At 42.1% G+C, this 22,759-nt stretch overlaps 1 protein-coding gene across 3 annotated transcripts in view; it reads right to left on the bottom strand.

Moving 5' to 3' along the window:
• Window positions 1-22,759, bottom strand: part of RNFT2 (ring finger protein, transmembrane 2) — an 87,033-nt gene that overhangs the window by 61,433 nt on the left and 2,841 nt on the right. For 2 of the 3 annotated variants that reach the window (XM_056536803.1, XM_056536795.1), the window contains exons 2-5: window positions 19,845-20,073; window positions 17,979-18,478; window positions 11,688-11,764; window positions 4,752-4,852 (exon numbers count right to left, since the gene is read on the bottom strand). In XM_056536803.1, the coding sequence (XP_056392778.1) occupies window positions 4,752-4,852; window positions 11,688-11,764; window positions 17,979-18,478; window positions 19,845-19,918 (752 nt within the window). In that variant the 5' untranslated portion in view covers window positions 19,919-20,073. The remainder of the gene's footprint in view (window positions 1-4,751; window positions 4,853-11,687; window positions 11,765-17,978; window positions 18,479-19,844; window positions 20,074-22,759) is intronic. The other variant, XM_056536809.1, reaches the window with a different exon arrangement.

Here is a 22,759-nt window from a genome sequence, read left to right as displayed (position 1 = left end):
ATTTAATAAAAGCTATTCTGGTCTGCTGCTATAAGCAACTACTCCGTGTTTCCCTCCTTGTACTCTGATACAAAACCTCCTTTTGTACTTTTATGGCACAGGTATCTTGATTAAATTTTCTGGCAGCTATACACTTATACTATACAACTTTTTTAAAGAGATAGACCAAACATATATAGTATATATGGAACTTTGTAATTCAGGGAATTGGCAAACCTGATAATTGCTACCAATAAATATAATCCATTAAATGCTGCAAGGTGTGATGTATTTTATTTATTTATTTATGTTTCTTCAATTTCTCAGTATATCCCACTATTGGAGCAGAAATTATTTTATCCTGCATGCACATCTTATTTACAGAAAATGGTTAAACACAGCAACAAATACAGCACTACAGACTTTATGTAACTCCCATTAAAATCTAAGGCAGTGGTTCCCAACCAGGGGTTCTTAGCATTTCTTTTGGGGTACACGAAAACAAACTTAATAATGGCAGCTGCAGCCACTGCTTCTAATGTAGATGTGGCCCATGCTTGTCTGATCTTAAAGTGGCAGAGGGTGCCATGGCCACTTTAAGAGAAGTAAGCAGTGGCTGTTGGCACTAGTTGACGTCACTAGCCTGAGGAGCGGAGCAGGAGGAAAGCAGTGAAGAAGTGGGGGCACCGGGCTCCACTGCTCCTCTCGACTGGGGATCTAGGACCTGAGGTGCAATGGAGCACAGAATCAGGGCAATTTGGGGTCTACAACTATATGGGGGCAGTGTGAGGGTTTACAACTATATGGGGGCACTGTAGGAGCCTACAACTAAATAGGGCAATGTAGGGGCCTGTGAGTCAGGGGAGCACATGTTAGCAGGAAAGAGTCTACATGAAGTGAGGTTCCCAGCTGTCCTCATACATATAACAATGATACCAGTGATCTGTATATATTAACAGACCATTGGATCTCTCTTACTGCTTAAACAGACATGTAAAGACTCAAATCGTGTCTTCTCTGTATGTCATTAAGCCCCCTTTAAACAAGGAACCCAAATAATGTAATTACTGATGTCAGTGTTCCCCAGCAATTGCCCAAATGCAGAAGCGGAACTTCAATATGAGTGCTGTGTTCAGGAAATTTTAGCAGCAGGGAACTGCAGACAGCGCTCTGCATGCAAATTATTTGTGTCATGGGGTTAAGCTGGCCATAATAATAATAATAAAACAACTGCCCACGCCTATTTTCCAGAAATCCCCGTTAACATGCATACTCGGCTTTTAAAGAAAATCTGTTATCAGTTTTACTTGCACTAACCTGTCAGTACAGATAGTGCAGGTGACACTGATGACAACAATACTTACCTGGTCCCGTGTCGTGCTCCGATTCTGCTATCTTCTTTAGTATCTTCTGTTCCGGAGCCGACTAAGAGCATGGGCGGAGCTTCGTGATGTCACCGCTCCTGCTTCTCTGCTGGGTCCCGCTGCTAGCAAACAGCAGTGGTGAAGTCACGAAGCTCCGCCTAAGCTTCAATTTGGCCCAAGAACGGAAGATACTGAAGCAGATAGCAGGAGAACAGGAGCACACAACGGAATCAGGTAAGTATTGTTGTCCTCAGTGTCACATGCCCCACCGGTCTGTACCGACAGGTTAGTGCAGGTGCAACTGATGACCGATTTCCTTTAATAACATACATGTTCACTCAATAGTGGAAAAGGAGACAACACTGACAAACGCTCCTGACAGCGGATCACTTTCAGCTCGTTGAGGGATAAGGTTACATGCTGCCCAGATACATCTTTAGAGAGAGGGAAGGGAGAGAATGAGGAGATGCAGTAAGAGATGAGCTCAAGGCAAATTAAATGAGAGAGTCTGTGGGGGTGATACTTTTCAATGTATTTCAATTGTTTACTGACATAACTCAAGGATTTGGATTATTGATGAGATCAAAGGGGAATTCTTTATAGGTGGCTATATTTTAACTTCTATGGTTTAAAGAGATTAAAATATAAAACCAGTACTGGACAAGTCATAGCATCACCTGAATACTGTCACCAAAGTATTTTCATGGAGTTACTTTTCATAATATGTGGTGGATCTGAAGTGACGGTCCCTATAATTATATGGAGCTGTGTCCATTTTTAAGTTTATATACAGTTTACCATTCTAAAGCCAATTCAGACAAAGAATAATCACTATGCTGTCAGTGACTTTGCTTTGAACAAACCCAGTGTGCTCCCTAAGCGAGCATCTTGACACTTTGTCCCAATTACAAGATAGCAATGGTAGAGAAACGACCTTCACTGAGCTCTGCACAATCTGTCCAACGTGATGTGACAGACACATTCTTAATCTTTCTCTAATGATCTTTGACTCTTAGCTCATTCTTCACCATACTCTATTCACCCGGTCTAGGACATGCTTTTGATAAGTGTGCAAAACAAAAAGAAATTGTAATAGTAAAATAAATAATGGGAAAAAAAATTAATAAACAGGAATAAATAAAATTAAAACATAACTGAAAATACTCACACGCTACAAATGGCTAAAGTGATAACCTAAAATATAAAAAGTAAAAAATTTAATGAAAACATTGAACATAAAAGAAAGAAATATTTTGTACCTAACAGAATCATGAACAGAATAGACTTAAAATCTACACTTTACTTTGTAAGGCTGTGTTCAGTCTATTGCAGGTATTGTCCAGTAACCTAAAATCTGCTGCACAATTTTGTAGGTGATAAGTGGTAGATACTGAAAAACCTGCAACAGATGTGAAATTCTGCACAATGACATTAGAATAAGTGCAGATTGTGCATTTTTGCGAAGGTTCTACACAATAAGATCTCCTGTGAATGTTGATTATGTCTTTTGTCAAGTCTATAGTTTAGTTCTTTACATTTAGATGTTGCACTGTCGATAATTTTTATAGTGACAGATTTCTATTTTTAAAGTTTTCATTTTTCTTTTAAAAGAACGTTACAGTTCACCTCAAGAAAAGGGTGGTCAAATGAAATTTAACATGGCTATGTTCACATTAAAGGGGTACTCCGCCCCTAGACATCTTATGCCCTATCCAAAGGATAGGGGATCAGATGTCTAATAGCGGGAGTCCCGCCACTGGGGACCCCCGCAATCCCGGCTGCGGCACCCCAGACAACAGGAGCACGGAGCGAACTTCGCTCCGTGCCGGATGACTGACGATGCGGGACAGAGGCTCGTGACGTCACGGCCACGCCCCCTCAATGCAAGTCTATGGAAGGGTCGTGACGCCTATCACGCCCCTCCCATAGACTTACATTGAGGGGGAGTGGCCGTGAAGCCACGAGTGAGGCGTGGCCATGACGTCAAAAACCTCTAAAACCCGTAGACTTACATTGAGGGGGCGTGGCAGTGACGTCACGAGCTAGGCGTGGCCATTACATCACAAACCTCTAAACGAACACCAGGTGCAGCAGTAAGATCGCGGGGGTCCCCAGTGGCAGGACCCCCACGATCAGACTTCTTATCAGAAGATGTCTATGGGTGGAGTACCCCTTTACATTATAGGCTCCATTTAGGGCCCAAGCGGCAAACTCCGTCCAATGAATGAGAAGAAAAGCAATGCATGCAGCAATATGCGTCCCATCACAAGGATAGACACCATGACAAAACCATGGTAGGCCTTATTCTTATTCAATTTTATGCATTGCCAGTCATATGATGATTCATCAATTTTATATCCTTTTTGCTAGTAAGTCTAAATGATACTGTATAAATCGCTGTTGTCTAATAAATTAAAGAGCAACTGTCATGACTTTCTGCCCCAGAAACTAATCCCAGGATGATAAAGTTGATTCCAATTGTAATTTAGGTATACCGGTTGGTGCTTTCTAGCTGTCTTGAAGCGCCTGAAAACATTTTATTATGCGGTCAGCAACAGTTGGACAGGCATGGCCAGAGATTTCCAATGCCCTGAGGCGGCCATGTCTATCCCCTTTATGTTAGCGCTGGGACTGCTGTGTGATTGACATACAGGTCATCAGCGCATACACCCTCCATCACATCTTCTTGTGTATGGCAAGTTCTATGAGCGCTCACAGAGAGGGAGTAGCGAGTGCTCGTTCAGAGAACTCAGATAGACTGTAAATATTGTAAAAGACCCTGAGGAAGCTGTCCTCTATGCAAAAAAAGTGATTTATATCTACTATCAGCTATTTAGAGCTATTAAATGTTAGGACTTGCTTTATCTGTATTAGTTATCTCATCATTTTTCTTTATTGCTATTTTTTTATTTTAAGTTGACATTTTGGAGACTTTGTAACCAATTACTAGTTTTCCATAGAGTTCTGGTCTCAAGATACAATGGTTTCAGCATACAAAGATTTTCCTGGAACCAATTAATATTGTAACTTGAGGGACCACTGTACTACAAAATAAGTGAAGCGTGTAAATACTTTATTTTAAATCAGAGACAATTTAGTCATTATAAATTAACTATTAAATGGTCACTGTCATTTAACAAACATAAATCAATAGTACAAACAAATATTTAAAAAACTGAATCTTATCAGAAAAAAAATGCCCTTCTTTTTCTACTTGCTAGGCTCCGTTCCTGCCCCCCTTCCTCTCCCTTCTAAATCATCATTCACTCATGGCTCAAAACCATTTTGAGATGGATCTGCTTACTGAGAGATCAAGTTACATGCTGCTCATAGACATTTATAGACAAGTCACATATGACAGCTTATTCAGAAAAGTTTCCTGACATGACAGATACACTTTAAACTCACCTATAGTACAGCTGCTGAGATCGGAAGCTATAAAGTAGGTAAACAGTGTTTCCAATTAAAAACATCACAATCCAAAATACAGTCAAGACAGATCGCTTCTCCTAAAGGACAACAGGGAGGAAAACCATTTTTAATTTTTTTTAAATATTAAGAATTAGGGAGTTGCATCAGATAAGTGGTAAACACATCTAGGTACAGACATAAGATGATGAGTATGATGAAGGATCAGCGCTATCTACAACAGCTGAGCAGTGCAAAGAGAACAGAAAGACATGCAGAGGGGTTTATCAAGGGCTTGTTTTGTGTAAAATATTGTGACTTGTTTTCCTTTTTTATGCTACTTTTGTTTTTTTCTTTTAGAGGATTTACTGTAATTTACAAAAGAAATTGTCAGAAATTGTTGCTGAAATCTACCGTAGACATATACTGTATTTGTGGCTTATGGACAGTTATATCTATGTCGGGTACCTCTCCAGAAATCTGTCACATCAAACTTCAATGTACTTTTCCTTAAGACAAGCAAATAAAATGGAAGTCTATAGTAAATCTCTACATTGTAAGTAATTCCACCATAATCATAAGGAAGATGATAATAAAATGGGTGCCACTATAAGAAGTTAGTCGTTGATCATGACTGGAGCTGAATCCTTTAAATAAACTCTATCGCCTGTTTTACTCAGGAAGATTAAAAATGACTGTCAAATGCATCACACTACATGATCACCCAATATAATGAGGTCTAAATAAATAAAGACAAAAATGAACTCAGCCCATTTTCACCTTAAGGACCCTTTTTTGCAATTCTTACCACTGTAACTTTATGCATTAATAACTCTGGGATGCTTTTATCTTTTATTCTGATTCCGAGACTGTTTTTTCGTGACATATTCTACTTTAACACACTGGTAAATTCTTGTCGTTACTTGCATCCTTTCTTGGTGAAAAATCCCCAAATTTGATGAAACTGTTGAAAATTTTGCATTTTTTCTAACTTAGAAACTTTCTGCTTGTAAGGAACATGGATATTCCAAATAAATTATACATTGATTCGCAAATAAAATATGTCTACTTTATGTTGACATCATAAAGTTGACATGTTTTTACTTTTTGAAGATATGAGGGGCTTCAAAGTATATCAGCAATTTTCAAAATTTTCACGAAAAATTCTAAATCTGAATTTTTCAGGGACCAGTTAAGTTTGAAGTGAATTTGAGGGGCTTTTCTGTGAGACATACCCCATAAATGACCCCATTATAGAAACTGCACCCCTCATAGTATTCAAAATGACATTCAGAAAGTTTGTTAACCCTTTAGGTGTTTCACATGAATAGCAGCAAAGTGAAGGAGAGAATTCAAAATCTTCATTTTTTACACTTGCATGTTCTTGTAAAGCCATTTATTTTTTTTCATTTTTACAAGGGGTAAAAGGAGAGAAATCCCCCAAAAATGTGTAACCCACTTTCTCTCGAGTAAAGAAATACCTCATATGTAGATGTAAAGTGCTCTGTGGGTGGACTAGAGGGCTCAGAAGGGAAGGAGCGACAATAGGATTTTGGAGAGTGAATTTTGTCGCATTTAGGACAATAACAGAAAAAAAAACAAACAAAAAAAAAACACATGGCATACTACTTTGGAAACTACACCCCTCAAGGAACGTAACAAGGGGTACAGTGAGCCTTAACACCCCACAGGCTTTTGACGACTTTTCGTTAAAGTCAGATGTGTAAATGAAAAAAAAAAATTCACTAAAATGCATTTTTTCCCCAAAATTTAACATTTTTACAAGGGGTAATAGGAGATAATGCCACCCAAAATTTGTAACCCCATTTGTACCCCATACCCCATGTGTGGACATTATGTGCTCTGCTGGTGTACTACAATGCTCAGAAGGGAAGGAGTCACATTTGGCTTTTGGAAAGCAAATTTTGCTGAAATGGTTTTTGGGGGGCATGTCGCATTTAGGAAGCCCCTACAGTGCCAGAACAACAACCCCCCCCCCACATGGAATACTATTTTGGAAATTACACCCCTCAAGGAACGTAACAAGGGGAACAGTGAGCCTTAACACCCCTCAGGTGTTTGACGACTTTTTGTTAAAGTCAGATGTGTAAATGAATTTTTTTCCCCCCACTAAAATTATGCTTTTTCCCCAAATATTAAATTTTTACAAAACCCCAAAATGTATAACCCCATCTCTTCTGAGTATGGAAATACCCCATGTGTGGATGTAAAGTGCTCTGCAGGCGAACTACAATGCTCAGAAGAGAAGGAGCGCCATTGAGCTTTTGGATAGAGAACTTGTTTGTAATGGAAGTTGGGGGCCATGTGCATTTACAAAGTGCCCCATGGTGCCAGAACAGTGGACCCCCCCCCCCCAATTTACCCCATTTTGGAAACTACACCCCTCAGAGAATTTAATAAGGGGTGCAGTGAGCATTTACACCCTACTGGCGTTTGACAGATCTTTGGAACAGTGGGCTGTGCAAATGAAAAATTTTATTTTTCATTTTCATGGACCACTGTTCCAAAAATCTGTCAGACACCTGTGGCGTGTAAATGCTCACAGCACCCCTTATTACGTGGGGGGTTTAGTTTCCAAAATGGGGTCACATGTGGGAGGGTCCATTGTTCTGGCATCATGGGGACTTTGTAAACACACGTGGCCTTCAATTCCGGACAAATTTTCTCTCCAAAAGCCGAATGGTGCTCCTTCTATTCTGAGCATTGTAGTGCGCCCGTAGAGCACTTTACATCCACACATGGGGTATTTATGTACTCAGAAGAAATGGGGTTACAAGTTTTGGGGGTCTTTTTTCCCTATTTTCCCTTGTGAAAATGAAAAATGTAGGGTAACACCAGCATTTTAGCAAAAACATTTTTTAATGAAAATTGTCAAACATCTATGTGGTGTTAAGTCTCACCATACCCCTTGTTACATTCCGTGAAGGGTGTAGTTTCCAAAATGGGGTCACATGTGGGCATTTTTTTTTGCGTTTATGTCAGAACCGCTGTAAAATCAGTCACCCCTATGCAAATCACTCCTGAGCCTTGTTGTATGCCCGCAGGGCATTTTACGCCCACATATGGGGTATTTTCATTATAAATTTTGGTGTCTTTTTTTTCTTTTACCTCTTGTGAAAATGTAAACTATGGGGCAACACCAGCATGTTAGTGGAAAAAGAAAATTTGCATCATCTCAAACTCACTGGGGGGGGGGGGGGGGAGGCAAACCTCCAGCTGTTGCAAAACTACAACTCCCAGCATGCCCTTTGGCTGTCGTGCATGCTGGGGGTTGTAGTTATGCAACAGCTGGAGGCACACTGGTTGCAAAACACTGAGAGTTTGTCACTTAACTCAGTGTTTCACAACCAGTGTGCCTCCAGCTGTTGCAAAACTACAAACTTCCAGCATGTACGGTCTATCAGTGAATGCTGGGAGTTGTAGTTTGCAACAGCTGGAGGGACACTGGTTGCGAAACACTGATTTAGGTAACAATTTCAGTGTTTTGCAACCAATGTGCCTTCAGCTGTTGCAAAAAGCTACAACTCTCAGCATGAAGTGACAGCCGAAGGCCATGCTGGTGCTTGTAGTGATTCAACAGCCGGAGGCATACTACCAAAACTCCTAGCATGCCCTTTGGTTGCCCGGGCATGCTGGGGGTTGTAGTTATGCAACAACTGGAGGCACAAAAATGTGCCTCCAGCTGTTGCATAACTACAACCCCCCAGCATGCACAAACTACCAAAGGGCATGCTGGGAGTTGTAGTTATGCAACAGCTGGAGGCTCACTACTGCAACTCCCAGCATGCCCTTTGGCTGTCCTTGCATGCTGGGGGTTATAGTTATGCAACAGCTGGAGGCACAAAAATGTGCCTCCAGCTGTTGCATAACTACAACCCCCAGCATGCACAAACTACCAAAGGGAATGCTGGGAGTTGAAGTTGTGCCTTCTGCTGTTGCATAACAACAACAACTCCCAGCATGCCCCTGTGTGCATGCTGGGAGTTGTTGATAAGCAACAGCAGGAGGCCAGCCTTACCTCCTGCTGCTGCGCAGTGAAGATCCGCCTGCCGTTGCCGCCTCCGCTTCTGGGGCCCCGATCCTGCCGCCGATGCTGGGGATCGGGGGCCCCAGCCTCAGGTGAGGGCTCCCAGCACCCGCTCTCACCCTTTGGAACAGGGGTGGAGCGGATGCTGTTAGGGACACCCCCACTGCAGGCGTCCTGATTCGTCAGCCAAAAACGGACAAAGAATCAGGACGATTGTGAGGTGGCACCAGTGCCACCTCACTCCTACTGCTAAGGGATGATAGGTGCCATCTCGGACGGCACCTATCATCCTTTTTTTCTGGATCACCGGAACCCGATTGACCCGGAATTGCCGCAAATCTCTGATCTGAATTGATCGCCAACATGGGCGGGTCTCAGGACTCCCCCTAGGCGTTGTCACGGGATGCCTGCTGAATGATTTCAGCAGGCATCCTGGTCCGGTCCCTGCCCGGTGAGCGTCGGGGACCGGAAATGCTCAGGGCGTACAGGTAAGCCCTGAGTCCTTAAGGATCAGGGATGCAGGGTGAATGCATACGCCCTGCATCCCCAAGAGGTTGATACCCTATGGATATAGCTGAAATAAATTAATAATAAAAAAAATAGAAAAACAGTATAAAACTTATATCTAAAATATTCCAGCTATATCTATATCTATATTCCAGATATAGCCAGAGTATCTAGAGCGCCAATATAGAGGTTTTGTGTTATTTTTTCATTTTTTGCACCAAGGGTAGCAGTGGACATTTGGCTTGCTTGATCCCCGAGCAGTGTTCTTAACCCCTTAAGTATCAGGGGTTTTTCCGTTTTTGCACTTTAATTTTTTCCTCCTTACCTTTAAAAAATCATAACTCTTTAAATTTTGCACCTAAAAATTCATATGATGGCTTATTTTTTGCGCCACCAATTCTACTTTGTAATGACATCAGTCATTTTACCCAAAAATCTATGGAGAAACGGAAAGAAAAATCATTGTGAGACAAAATTGAAAAAAAAAATGCCATTTTGTAACTTTTGGGGGCTTCTGTTTCTACGCCGTAAATTTTTCGGTAAAAATGACAAATTTTCTTTATTCTGTTGGTCCATGCGATTAAAATGATACCCTACTTTTATGGGTTTGAATTTGTCGTACTTCTGAAAAAAATCATAACTACATGCAGGAAAATTAATACATTTAAAATTGTCATTTCTGACCCCTATAACTTTTTTATTTTTCCGCGTATGGGGTGGTATGAGGTCTCATTTTTTGCACCGTGATCTGAAGTTTTTAGCGGTACCATTTATGTATTGATCGGTCTTATTGATCGATTTTTATTCATTTTTCCATGATATAAAGTGACCAAAAATACAATATTTGGGACTTTGTAATTTTTTTGCGCGTACGGACTGTGCGGTTTAATTAATGATATATTTTTATAAGTCGGACATTTACACACGCGACGATACCATATATGTTTATTTTTATTCACACAGTTTTTTTTTTATGGGAAAAGGGGGGTGATTCAAACTTTTATTAGGGGAGGGGTTAAATGATCTTTATTCACTTTTTTTTTTTGCAGTGTTATAGCTCCCATAGGGGGCTATAACACTGCACACACTGATCTTTTACATCGATGAATGGTTTCTCATAGGAAACCATTGATCGATGATTCTGTTGCTTGACTGCTCATGCCTGAATCTCAGGCACTGAGCAGTCATTCGGCAATCGTACACCAGGAGGCAAGGTAGGAGACCCTCTTTGTGTCCCAGAGCTGTTCGGGATGCTGCGATTTTGTCGTGGACATCCCGAACAGCCCCCTGAGTTAACCGGCATTGATTTTCTTTCACTAAGGCCGCGTCTAAAGGTTTAATAGTACGTGATCAGTGCTGCACGCTATTAGCCACGGGTCCCGGCCGTTGTTAGAGGCTGTGGCCCCACGTTATAGAAAGGGAAAGGACTCAGGACGTACCGGTACGTCCTTGGTCCTTAACAGGTTAAAAGGGGTACTCTGGTGGAAATTTTTTTTTTTTATTCAACTGGTGCCAGAAAGTTAAACAGATTTGTAAATTACTTCCATTTAAAAATCTTAATCCTTCCGGTACTTATCAGCTGTTGTATTCTCCAGAGGAAGTTCTTTTCTTTTTGAATTTCTTTTCCGTCTGACCACAGTGCTCTCTGCTGACACCTCTGTCCATGTCAGGAACTCTGTCCAGAGCAGGAGAGTTTTCTATGGGGATTTGCTCCTAATCTGGACAATTCCTGACATGAACAGAGGTGACAACAGAGAGCACTGTGGTCAGACAGAAAATAAATTCAAAAAGAAAAGAACTTACTATGGAGCATATAGCAACTTTACTGAGAGAGTAGTGGATGCATGGAATAGCCTTCCTGCAGAAGTAGTTGCTGCAAATACAGTGAAGGAGTTTAAACATGCATGGGATAAGCATAAGGCTATCCTTCATATAAGATAGTATTGATAGGATTCAGATTATTGGGCAGACTAGATGGGCCAAATGTTTCTTATATCTGCCGACACATTCTATGTTTCTAACTGATAAGTACTGGAAGGATTAAGATTTTTAAATAGAAGTAATTTACAAATCTGTTTAACTTTCTAGCACCATTTCATTTAAAAAACATTTTTTTTCCCACCGTAGTAGCCCTTTAAGTGGTGAGCCATTCCAATATTCCATTTATTCATATATTGAAAAATATCTCAAATACAACCTCACACGGTAGGGTTTTAGGTTGAACTCTATGGACTCTTTTTCAACCTCACAAACTATGTTACTAAATAAAAGGGATATTTGACTGTACTGTATGAATGTATTATATGGGCCTTTATGGTTTCAGCGTCAGGAGGGAGTGTTCTTTAGTTTTACAATAACTTGATCCCAGAAGATATCCTTACCTTTAGAGACACCTGGTGTTTGACAGAGGAATTAGCATAGGCAAAAGTAGTGGCCATCCCGATGCACACCGCAATTCCTGAAGGTGAATATAATAAAAGTGTTAGTAAAACACAACAAATACAGGGAAACAGTATAGCACACTCCGAAAGCTGAGTGGGTGGTTTATGGGCTCAGAGAAAGTCATAAAGTTTCAGTAATCTGTAATCCATTGCTTGGCTTTCTGAGAGCAAGGCAGAAAAGCAGTGGTCAGTGGTTCTAGCCCTTCGTTTTAGAGATCATGTTAATGTTACACATTGCTCCTCTTAAACAATTCCACAAATGATGTTAGCGACAGACAGAACAAGAAAGTACGCCCTCTTTGAAATATATCGTTTTATTATTATGTACATAATTAAAAAAAAAATCTGGTCCTTTGAAGGTTCTAAAATTAGAGATACAAGCTCAGATGAATGAAAACACGACAAATTACATCACGTCACTATTTATTTAACAACATATAAGCAAAAAATGCAGAAGCAGAGAGGACAAGTAGCAGCCAGGTGCAGAGAATGAAAAACCATTGATTAATTAATCATCAGTAAGTGCGATCACATCTATAAAAGTACAAGTTTGGGCAGTTTGCTGGTGGAAAGTATCAGGCGTTTGTTAACATAATGCCAAGGAGGAAAGACATTAGTACTGATGTTAAAGGGGTACGCCACTGGCCAGCGTTTGGAAGTATATGTTCCGAATGCTGGCCAGTGGAGTACCCCTTTAATGCCTTAATATACAGTGCGATGATCACCTAAATAGGCTGATGTCTTCCTGTGTCATAGGGGCAGAAATCAGCTGGCATATGAGCAAACACTTGTTCATCAGCTAATTACTTTATTTTAACTTGCTATAATACCATCATTCATTGTTCACACCTCTCTCCATGTAATAGGGCATCTGCAGCTGACCAATAATTAAAGCAAAGGGCTGCACAAATGATCTATCAGCAGCCGGGGACCCGCCGATAATGGCCAACATCCGCAATCGCACAGATGTCTGCTATTAACCCCTCAAATGCCATGATCAACATAGATCACGACATCTGCGGCAATGACCATCAGGGATGTGGAAATTATATCGCCCGACGCCTGGGACATGCAGTTTTGGGCACTGGGCAGCTGGCAGCTGGCTTCGGGCAAGCAGCTCTAAATGCCGGAAGAATTTGAAAAATGTGCGCAGCGTTTGTATTGTACCTGCGGCCTCCTTCCTGAAGCGGTGCGCACTATCCGTGACGTCATAGGAAGCGCAGGACGCCGGGACGCATAGGCAGCGGCGTGACGCTGACGTCCCGTGCGGCGCCTGGGATGACGTCACCTGACGAGCGCATCGTGCATCCCCCAGCCCGCACATCGTGCATCCCCCGGCCCGCACATCGTGCATCCCCCGGCCCGCGCATCGTGCATCCCCTGGCCCGAAAGCAAGGTCCTGCGATCTTTACAGGCAGCAGTAAGTGTAAAACGTCCATAGAGATATTTTTGTAAGGGGTATACTTGTTTAAATAGGAACCCTACCTGGGTGATCATGTATATCTGGGGGCCCGTACACCAATTGGGAACCCCTATGTCTTTATCAGCTGGAGGCTTCCTGGTTGGAGAAACAGCGGTATACTGGCTGCACAGTGTTTCCCAAGCAGGGCGCCTCCAGCTGTTGCAAAACTACAACTCCCAGCAACATGTTGGACTATATAGTAGTATATAGTATAGATCAGTGTTTCCCAACCAGGGTGCCTCCAGCTGTTGCAAAACCAGAACTCCCAGCATGCTCGGACAGCCAATGGCTGTCTGGGCATGCTGGGAGTTGTAGTTTTGCAACAGCTGGAGGCTCCCTGGTTTCTAAAAACAGCGGTATACTGGCTGCACAGAGTGTCACAGCTCACTGTGACACACAAGTCCCAGCACATAGAAGATGCCCTATTATCCTTATGTGCAAAAATGCACGTTTATATAAAAAAACATACCATTATTCGGTATGAACAGGTATACCGCCCAGCCCTAGGGATCATATATATCTGGGGGCCTGTACACCTATTGGGAACCCCTATCTCATCATCATCGTCCCCCCCGCAGCGCGATCGCGGGTGGAGATCCACTATAGAGGTAGCCGGAGGGCTTACCTCTGCTTCCTGCTGTGCCGCTCTGTCATTGATAGATCCTGGCTGGACTAGGCTCTATCAATGGATCACAGAGCACACAGATCAATGGAGTTCAATAGAACTCTATTCATCTGTATGAGGAATCTAATGATTCCTCCTATAAATCTAATAAAGTGTAAAAAAAAATTAAAAATTTAAATAAAAGTTTTAATAAAAGTTTGAAAGACACACATTAACCCAGTGGTCTTCAAACTGCGGCCCTCCAGATGTTACAAAACTACAATTCCCAGCATGCCAGGACAGCTGTTGGCTGTCCGGGCATGCTGGGAGTTGTAGTTTTGCAACATCTGGAGGGCCACAGTTTTAAGACTGCTGCATTAACCCCTTCCATGTTAAAAGTTCAAATCACCCCCTTTTCCTATATAAAAACATGTAAACATAATAAAAATAAACATATTTGGTATCGCTTAGTGCGTAATTGTACAACCTATTAAAATATAACATTATGTATCCTGTACAGTAAATGTAAAAAAATACCAAACCACAGATTTGCAATTTTTATAATATCCCAGAAAAAAAAGTTAAAAAGCAATTAAAAAGTCAGATCAATACCAAAATGGTACCGATACAAAAAACAGATTATGACGCAAGAAATGAGCCCTCATACAGCCTGGTATGTGGAAAAAAATAAAGCTACAGGGGTTAAAAAATGGCAATTAAAAAAATTAGAAAAAGTTCAGAATTAGTAAAACATGACGTAAACGATACAAATCTGGTATTGCTGTAACCAGGCGACCTAAAGTATAAAACTAACATGTTACCTCAACCACAAGGTAAATGGCGCAGAAAAGAAAACCACCAAATCTGCTAAATTATCTTTTACTATTTCAATTTCACTTCACCTAATATATATATTTTTGGTTTGGAGAATATGTTATTGAAAAATTAAAAGGTATCATTATAGTAGGTAGTTATGGCTATTATAGGGCGAGGAGGAAAAAATCTGAGCATAAAAGCGAAAATTGGCCCGGACAAGTGGATGGTCATGAGGGACAAGTAGATTTTGCTCCATGTTAGTCCCGTGGACAAGTAGTTTTTTTTAATAAAATTTCCACACCCCTGCACATGTTAAAATAGATGATTGGATCAGCCGCAGCGCTGCCACGGGGATCCGATCATCTGTAATGGCGACCGGAGGTCCCCTCACCTGCCTCCGGACGTCTCCTGCTCTGGTCTGAGATCGAGCAGACCAGAGCAGGAGATGGACGATAATACTGATCAGTGTTATGTCCTATGCATAGCACTGAACAGTATTAGCAATCAAATGATTGCTATAAATAGTCCCCTATGGGGACATAAAAAGTATTTTTTTTAAAGTTGAAAAATTTAAAAATAAAGTAAAAAAAGGTGAAAAGTCCCCTCCCATAATAAAAACTAAAATTGTACCTTTTTCCCATTTTACCCCCAAAAAGCATAATTATTATTTTTTTATTAACATATTTGGTATCGCCGCGTGCGTAAATGTCCGAACATTCAAAATATAAATGTTAATGATCCTGTACGGTGAACGGTGTAAATGTAAAAAATAAAGAATTTCCAAAAATGCTGCCTTTTTGTCCAATTTTATTCACAAAATAAAGAACACGTCATTTTTAAGTATACTGTGTGAAAACGAAACCCTCTAAAGTGTGCACAATTGTGGTTTTCATTAAAATTTCCTCCCTAAAAAATTATTCTTTGGGTTCGCTATACATTTTTCGGTAAAATGAGATGTTTCATTACAAAGTAAAATTGGTCACTCTAAAAACAAGCCCTTATATGGGTCTGAAGATGGAAATATAAAAGAGTTATGGATTTTAAAAGGCGAGGAGGAAAAAATAAGAATGCAAAAATAAAATTGTACTGGTCCTTAAAGGACAACTGCAGCGGTATGACACTTATCCCCTATCCACAGGATAGGGGATAAGTGTTTGATCGCGGGGGGTCCGACCGCTGGGACCCCCCCGATCTCCCTAACGGGGCAACGCCATAAGCGCTCATGGTGAGCGCTAAGGCGCGTAGCGTCGACCTAGAGGTCGACGGTGATGCCCCGTCTCCTCCCCGTCCCCATATAGTTCTATGGGGGATGCAGGGAGGCACGAACGCTGCCTCCCCGCCTCTCCCATAGAGATGTATGGAGGAGGCGTGCCGGCCGCAACGTCATGCTGCGGCTGGCACGCCCCCTGCACGGGACAGCCGCAGCCCCATACAGGAGATCACCGGGGGCCCCATCGTTTGGACCCCCCGCGATCAAACACTTATCCCCTATCTTGAGGATAGGGGATAAGTGTTTGTAACGCTGCAGATGTCCTTTAAAGGGTTACTCCGCTCCCCAGCAGCCAAACGCTGTGTGTGGGCTTCCGTGTTCCCGCCCGCCACCTTGTGATGTCACGGCCTGCCCCTCAATGAATGTCTATGGGAAGGGGGCGCGACAGACTTGCATTGAGAGGGCAGGACGTGACGTCACATGACGGGGAGTGATGTCACGAGGGGGCGGGTGTGAACACGGAAGCACGCACCCAGCATTTGGGACTCAATGTTCCGGACGCTGGGTAGTGGAGTAACCCTTTAAGGTCAAAATGGGCTTGGTCCTTAAGGGGTTAAATGAGCACCAACTTACAAGATCAGTGCTTGTTTACAAAGTGTGTCAGGCCATGTAATAGGGCCCTTAGAAAATGTTACTGCCTATCAAGCTGCGAAGGGTATTTCCAAACAACAGAAAATGTTCAAGACAATCTTCCCAGGACTAAACATTGCAGCAAATTCTCTACAATGTAAGAAGATACAGTGAGGGACCCCTACAAGCAGCAGTAGCTGTGAAACATACGTCGTTCCATCATCCTACTCCATCCCACAGTTGTTCTTAGACCTGGAATAAAGAAATCTTTAGCATCGGAGATATGTGAGTGCTGTCATCCTTCTTTCTTCAGAGACTGTCTTAAAAAAAGAAACCCCAAGAGCTACATCTAAGATTCTACAGGCCTCAGTTAGCAGGTTAAATGTTCAAGTTTATAACAATAGAAAGAGAAAATACTGAGCAAGTATGGCTTTTTTGGAAGGTTTATAAGGACAAGTCTCCTCTCTAAAAAAATAAATGGGACCATGACTTTTGCAAAGCTGCATATGGACAAACCAAAAGACTTCTGGAACAATTTTCTAAACAGGGGAGACCAATGCGGATATGCTTGGCCATAATGTACAGCGCCATGATTGGTGAAAACATATAAAATCAGCACAAAAAGTGCATACCAGCTGTCAAGCCCAGTCATGGAGGGTGATGGTTAGGTCTTTTTTGGAACCGCAGGACCTGGGCACCTTGCAGTTGTTGGACTTCTCAGTATACCACAGTATTCTAGAGTCAAATGGGAGAAAATCTATCCAACAGCTTGACCAAAACTGGGTCATACAACAGGACAATGGTTCCAAGCACACCAGCAAATCTACATCAGAATAGCAAAAAAGGGCTGAAAAAAACGTGTCAGGTGAAGTCTGTATGTTTGGGTTTCTCAGTTACTTATTCCAATCATAATCCTTATGTATAAAACATCTTATGTCTGCCGCCCCTGCCTGACCACACCCAAATTTTGACAAATGATATAAGGATTTATTATTAGGGCCCATTTAAACTTTGTATTTTTTTGAGCGGAATTCTGCTCCTTAAAATACAGTGCAGCAGCCTCCCATAGTTTGCAATGGGATTCTGGTGTACTATTCCCTATACAGAAATTCTGTGGCAGATGAAGTTCTGATCCGCCAAAAGAATAAACAATGTTCATTATTTCGGAGGAATCCGCTTGGAAAATGCATTGCTGTCTATGGAGACGGCGCATTTCGGAGCGGTCCTAGCACCTGATTGTTTTGTCGGCGCCTGCTACAGATTTGTGTTGTAATATGCAACTCTAATGTAAAAACACTTTTTTGGCTTTGTGATTTTCGTGATACTATATTACTGTACATAGGATCTTGATTCTTGTTTGGACTTTTAGATATGTTGGAGAAGGCCTCTCCTTGTTTGCAAGGCTTTTATTGGGGGAATGTTACAAAATGTAAATAATGATCATTCATATGTAATTTAAAAAAACAAGAATATAGGCGAAGTATAAGTTGAGAGAAAATTGTAACTCACCAAGTTTATGTTGGAAGCAGAGTTTAGCAAGTAAAATAAGAATGAATGGAAGTCCCTTTTGTAACCAGGAAACTATGGCCCTGAGCTCAGACAAGGCTGGTGCTGGAGTACCCGCTTCTTCATTGTTCTCCTCCCTGTGACGTTCAGTGGTGGCTGCATGCAGCAGTGACTGTCTTGAATGTGAATGCTGAAAATGATGCTGCTGATGGTGGGCTGGCGGCTGGGGCTGCTGCCTGTGGTGAGGATGATGATGGTGAGAAAAGGCGCTAGCTTCTGAGCGGCCGCTGGCTTCTTCTCTGAGTGGAGGTGGCATTTGGATGAAAACATCAGCACCCCCTGCCGTGGAGCCCAGAACTAAACCAGACTGTACAGTGATAGGGCCAGGCTGTAGACCCGCTAAACTAGAGAACAGATGCTGAGAGGAAGGATTGTCTTGCTTTAATCCATTAAATACTCCATCATCCATACTTGTATCGGCACTAAGGTTCTGACCTCGACTCCTGAAGCATTAGGATAAAGATAAAAAAAATGAGGTCCAGGTCATGTCTGTTACCACAGGTTCTGTCCTAAAACCAAAGTCACTTGTACTAATTCAGTGTTGCTCATAATGAAGGGGAGTCAGGATCAATAAAATAAGAATCTATACAGCACAGAGTATTTTTGGTTGAAAAATATTTCTAGAAAAACAGCACTACGGGACTTCCTTTACAATTTATCACTTTTCTACCAACTATACAGATACTTTCTTTATGCATTGTTACTATAGACCAGAGTTTCCCAAACTGTGGCTTTGGAGCTACTGCTAAACTATGACTCCCAGCATGCCACATGATCCCTGTGGAATCAGTTGCCCAAAAAATAACACAGATTAATAACAGTTATTAGTCAGTGTAGATGCCTTCTATTTAAAAGTTTCAAGGGTTTCGGTTATTGTAAAATATGTCTGAAGCTTTAAATGGTGGTGGTCGAGGTGCAGAGACACCCATCAATGACTACAACAGCGGGCCGTAGGCACTTTACTGACCTTGGTGTTAGGGATGTTCTGACCTTTGCAAGACCAAGTGCAAGTACCAATAATTTTTTTTTTTTTAAATACTCACCATTACCAATTACCAATACTTTTTTCTAGATTTTGTGAAGGTTAAGGCAACATGAGGTCCTCACTGGCACTCATAAATAAAACACAACCCAGTAGTTAGGTAGGAAATCCCCCCTATAAGCTAGAAGCTTCATATAGGTAGGTAATTCCGCCCTATTCGATGGAAGCCCCCGGTAAGTAGGTGGGGAATCCCTCCCTTTAGGTAGAAGCCCCATGGAAGATTGGTAATTAATTCCCTCAAATAGGTAGTATCCCCCAAAAGATAGGTAGGTAGGGAATGCCCCAGTAAGTAGGTAGGAAATTCCTTTATTAGGTAGAATTCCCCAGTAGGAGGGTAAGTAGGGAACCCTCCCCTTTTAAATAGAAGCCACCAGTAGTTAGGCAGTCAGTTAGGGGGAATCTCCTATTCGACATATGCTACCATTAAGTAGTTTCCCCTAATAAAATAATAAAAATCCTACTCACCTTTCGTCCGCTCCCACACTGAAGACTCTACATCCTTCGCTCTGTTGGTGGTGCAGAACCTGCCACACAATGAAATTAAGTCATTGTGCGGCAGGTCTTGCACTACCTCGGATAACGGAGAGACAGTGAGAGGGATTTTTTTTAAGGTCTGCAGGTATTCATGGAAACGTCTGGTAAAATACTCATACTGATACCACTACCAAGACATTCCTACTTATTATTACTTTAGCTCTAGGAGATTTTCCTCAGCAAGTTGTTCTAGCAATTATCCATATACCGCCTTATGTTGCTTTTTATCTTACCTTTCTGGAGGAGGGTTATCAGTCAGGCTACTGTGTCTTCTCTGCATTGTCCTCAGGACCTTCAAACAATACATTTAAAGTGTATCGTCTATGGGGCCAGTGATCAGACAGCGCTCTTTTTGCAGGCAGGTCTTAAGCACATCAGTGACCTTCATATAGTTGATTTTTTTTCCGGTAGTTTTAAGAGACCCAAAAACTGGGCCTCTCTAAAAATGTTGTAGTCTACAGACTGGAATATAAAAACAAAAAAATAAATGGTTAATGCCTTGTCTACAACACAAGAATATATGTAGAAAAACATAGAGTTTAAAAGGATTTTACACCATACAATGTCTCAGATTGGGGGGGTATCAAGAAGTAAGTACCCCTAATATTCTTGACATCAAGCTGGTCCTGCTCTTAAGTCTTAAGCTGGCCATACATATCAGTAAGCAGTTGGCAATATGGACAACTATTTCTCTGACTGTTCATAGACATACATGTGTAATACTAAAGTTCAACTCATGCTCTTTCTTCAGATCTGGTACCTCAACAACCCGACAGCCCAGCATATACTGCATCTCCCCACACCTGATATAACGCTTTAATATTTGATTTTGGGCTCCCTTCTTGTTTTTCCTTCTTTATAGCAGTCAGATAAACCAGAATTTTGATAAGATAGGAAAAGCAATATAATAAAAATACAGTTGGAGTACCAAGGGCTATAAAATGATATAAAAAAAAATGTTTTGATAATATCCACAGGTCCTTAGGGGTTGTCAGACGCTTTAAAAAAAGAAAGAAAAAAAAACACACTCCACCACTCCTGATCCTGCACTACATCAGACTGCCCGGCAGAAATGTATGGTGATGTCACTGTGCATGGGCCAGTCAACCACCTAGGCAGTAATGTGCACCCCCCTTGCATATGGCTGCTGTGGGCAGTGATTGGCTAAAGTGGCCCATGATGTCACCATATACTTCTATCAGGCAGTCTAGTGTGGTGCGGGACTGAGAAGAGGAGGGAGTACTTTATTTCCCCCCCTACCCTTTCCTGCTAGCTGACCCTAGACAATACCTTTAAAGAGTACCTGTCACCAAACTACACTTTTAATATATTGTTCCTTATTTAATTATAAGACAACACCAATAAAATTAATTATAAGACACTTTGCTATTTACTTGCTGTTAAAATTCTCAACCTTTATATGTTTTTAATGTGATTGAAAAAACAACCACTAGGTGGCTCTGTTCTGTTCCCTGCCTTAAGTCAAACATTTAATTTGGTCTCCTCCCGGCCTGGTAGGAGACCAAACTCAGGAAGTGCGTGCAGAGCATGGCGAGGCACAGCTCTCATGCCTGCTGGGGAACGCCCACTTTCTCCTGCCGGGAGCTCACATAATGTGAGTAAGGGGAAAGGTAAGGGGAAAATTTTCAGGGCAGGAGGGGTTTTAGAAGTAGTTAGGGAATATAGTCTGAGTTAGTATAGAAAATATGGTTTGATGATAGGTACTCTTTAACCACTTAAGGACTCAGAGCGTACCTGTACGTCCTGAGTCCTGTTACCGGGGTTCAAAGCGTTCTCACTAGCAGAGAACGTTTCAAACCGTGTGGGTCCCGACTGCTATCGGGGATAATGCCAGGCACTGCCGATGGGGCCGATGCCCAAAATTAACCCTTTAGATGCCGTAATCAAAGTTAATTGCTGAGTCTAAAGTGAAAGTAAAACTATCCCGGCAGCTCAGCGGAGCTGATCGGGACTATCGCGACAGAATCTCGATGTCCCAATCAGCTTACTGGGCAACAGGAGGGTCCTCACCTGTTTCCTGGTCATCCGTTCGGCGATCTACTGCTCCAAGCCTGTTCAGCAGGCAGGAGCAGCAGAGAGCCGAGAACACTGATCAATGCTATGCTATGGTATGGTATCAAAAGATTGCATGGGCTAAAAAATAAAAAAAAATAAAAAATAAAAGAATACATGTGAATAAGCCCCCCCTAATTAAAGTTTGAATCATCCCCCTTTTCCTATTTTTTTTAATTATAAAATAATGTAATAATAAAAATCATGTGTGGTACTGCCGCGTGCGTAATTGTCCGAACTATTAAAATATAAGGTTAGCTAAACCACACGGTCGATGGCGTACAAAAGGTACAAAATTGTGAATTTTTGGTCACTTTACATACCATAAAAAAAATTAATAAAAAGCGATCCAAAAGTCCTATCAAAACAAAAATGGAACCGATAAAAACTACAGATCACGGCGCAAAAATTGAGCCCTCATATAGCCCCGTACGCGGAAAAATAAAAAGTTACAGAGGTCAGTTTCTGACAATTTTAAACATACTAATATTGGTGCATGTACCGTATTTATCGGCGTATAACACGCACTTTTTAGGCAAAAATTTTTAGCCTAAACTCTACCTGCATGTTATACGCCGATAAGCCACTGAAGTTCAATGATTTAAAGCGGGCGCTTTAAATCAATGAACTGCAGCGGCTTTGCAGGTGCAGAGACCGCCAGCGCTGCTGGCTTCTCTGCCCCTGCCTGTCCTGGGGTCTAGAGCCCTGCTGCCGGCCCTTCTCTCCCCCCTGGCTATCGGCGCCGCTGCCCGTTCTCTCCCCCTGACTATCGGTGCCGGCGCCCCATTGCCAGCGCCGATAGCCAGGGGGAGAGAAGCGGTGCCGGCAATGGGGTAGCGGCGCCGACAGACAGGGGGAGAGAAGGGGCAGCGGCACCCATTGCCAGCGCCCCGTTGCCTCCCCCATCCCCGGTTGCATAATTACCTGTTGCCGGGGTCGGGTCCTCGCTGCTTCAGGCCTCCGGTGTGCGTCCCCTGCGTCGTTGCTATGCGCTGCACGGCGTGGCGCAATGACGTCACTCGTCATTGCCCCGAGCCGTGCAGTGCATAGCAATGACGCATGGGATTCACACCGG

This window comes from Hyla sarda, chromosome 1, assembly GCF_029499605.1.
Source record: "Hyla sarda isolate aHylSar1 chromosome 1, aHylSar1.hap1, whole genome shotgun sequence".
Classification (NCBI taxonomy): Eukaryota; Metazoa; Chordata; class Amphibia; order Anura; family Hylidae; genus Hyla; species Hyla sarda.
The sequence above is the reverse complement of the archived record's forward strand: the minus strand, read 5'-3'. Positions and strand labels throughout refer to the sequence as shown.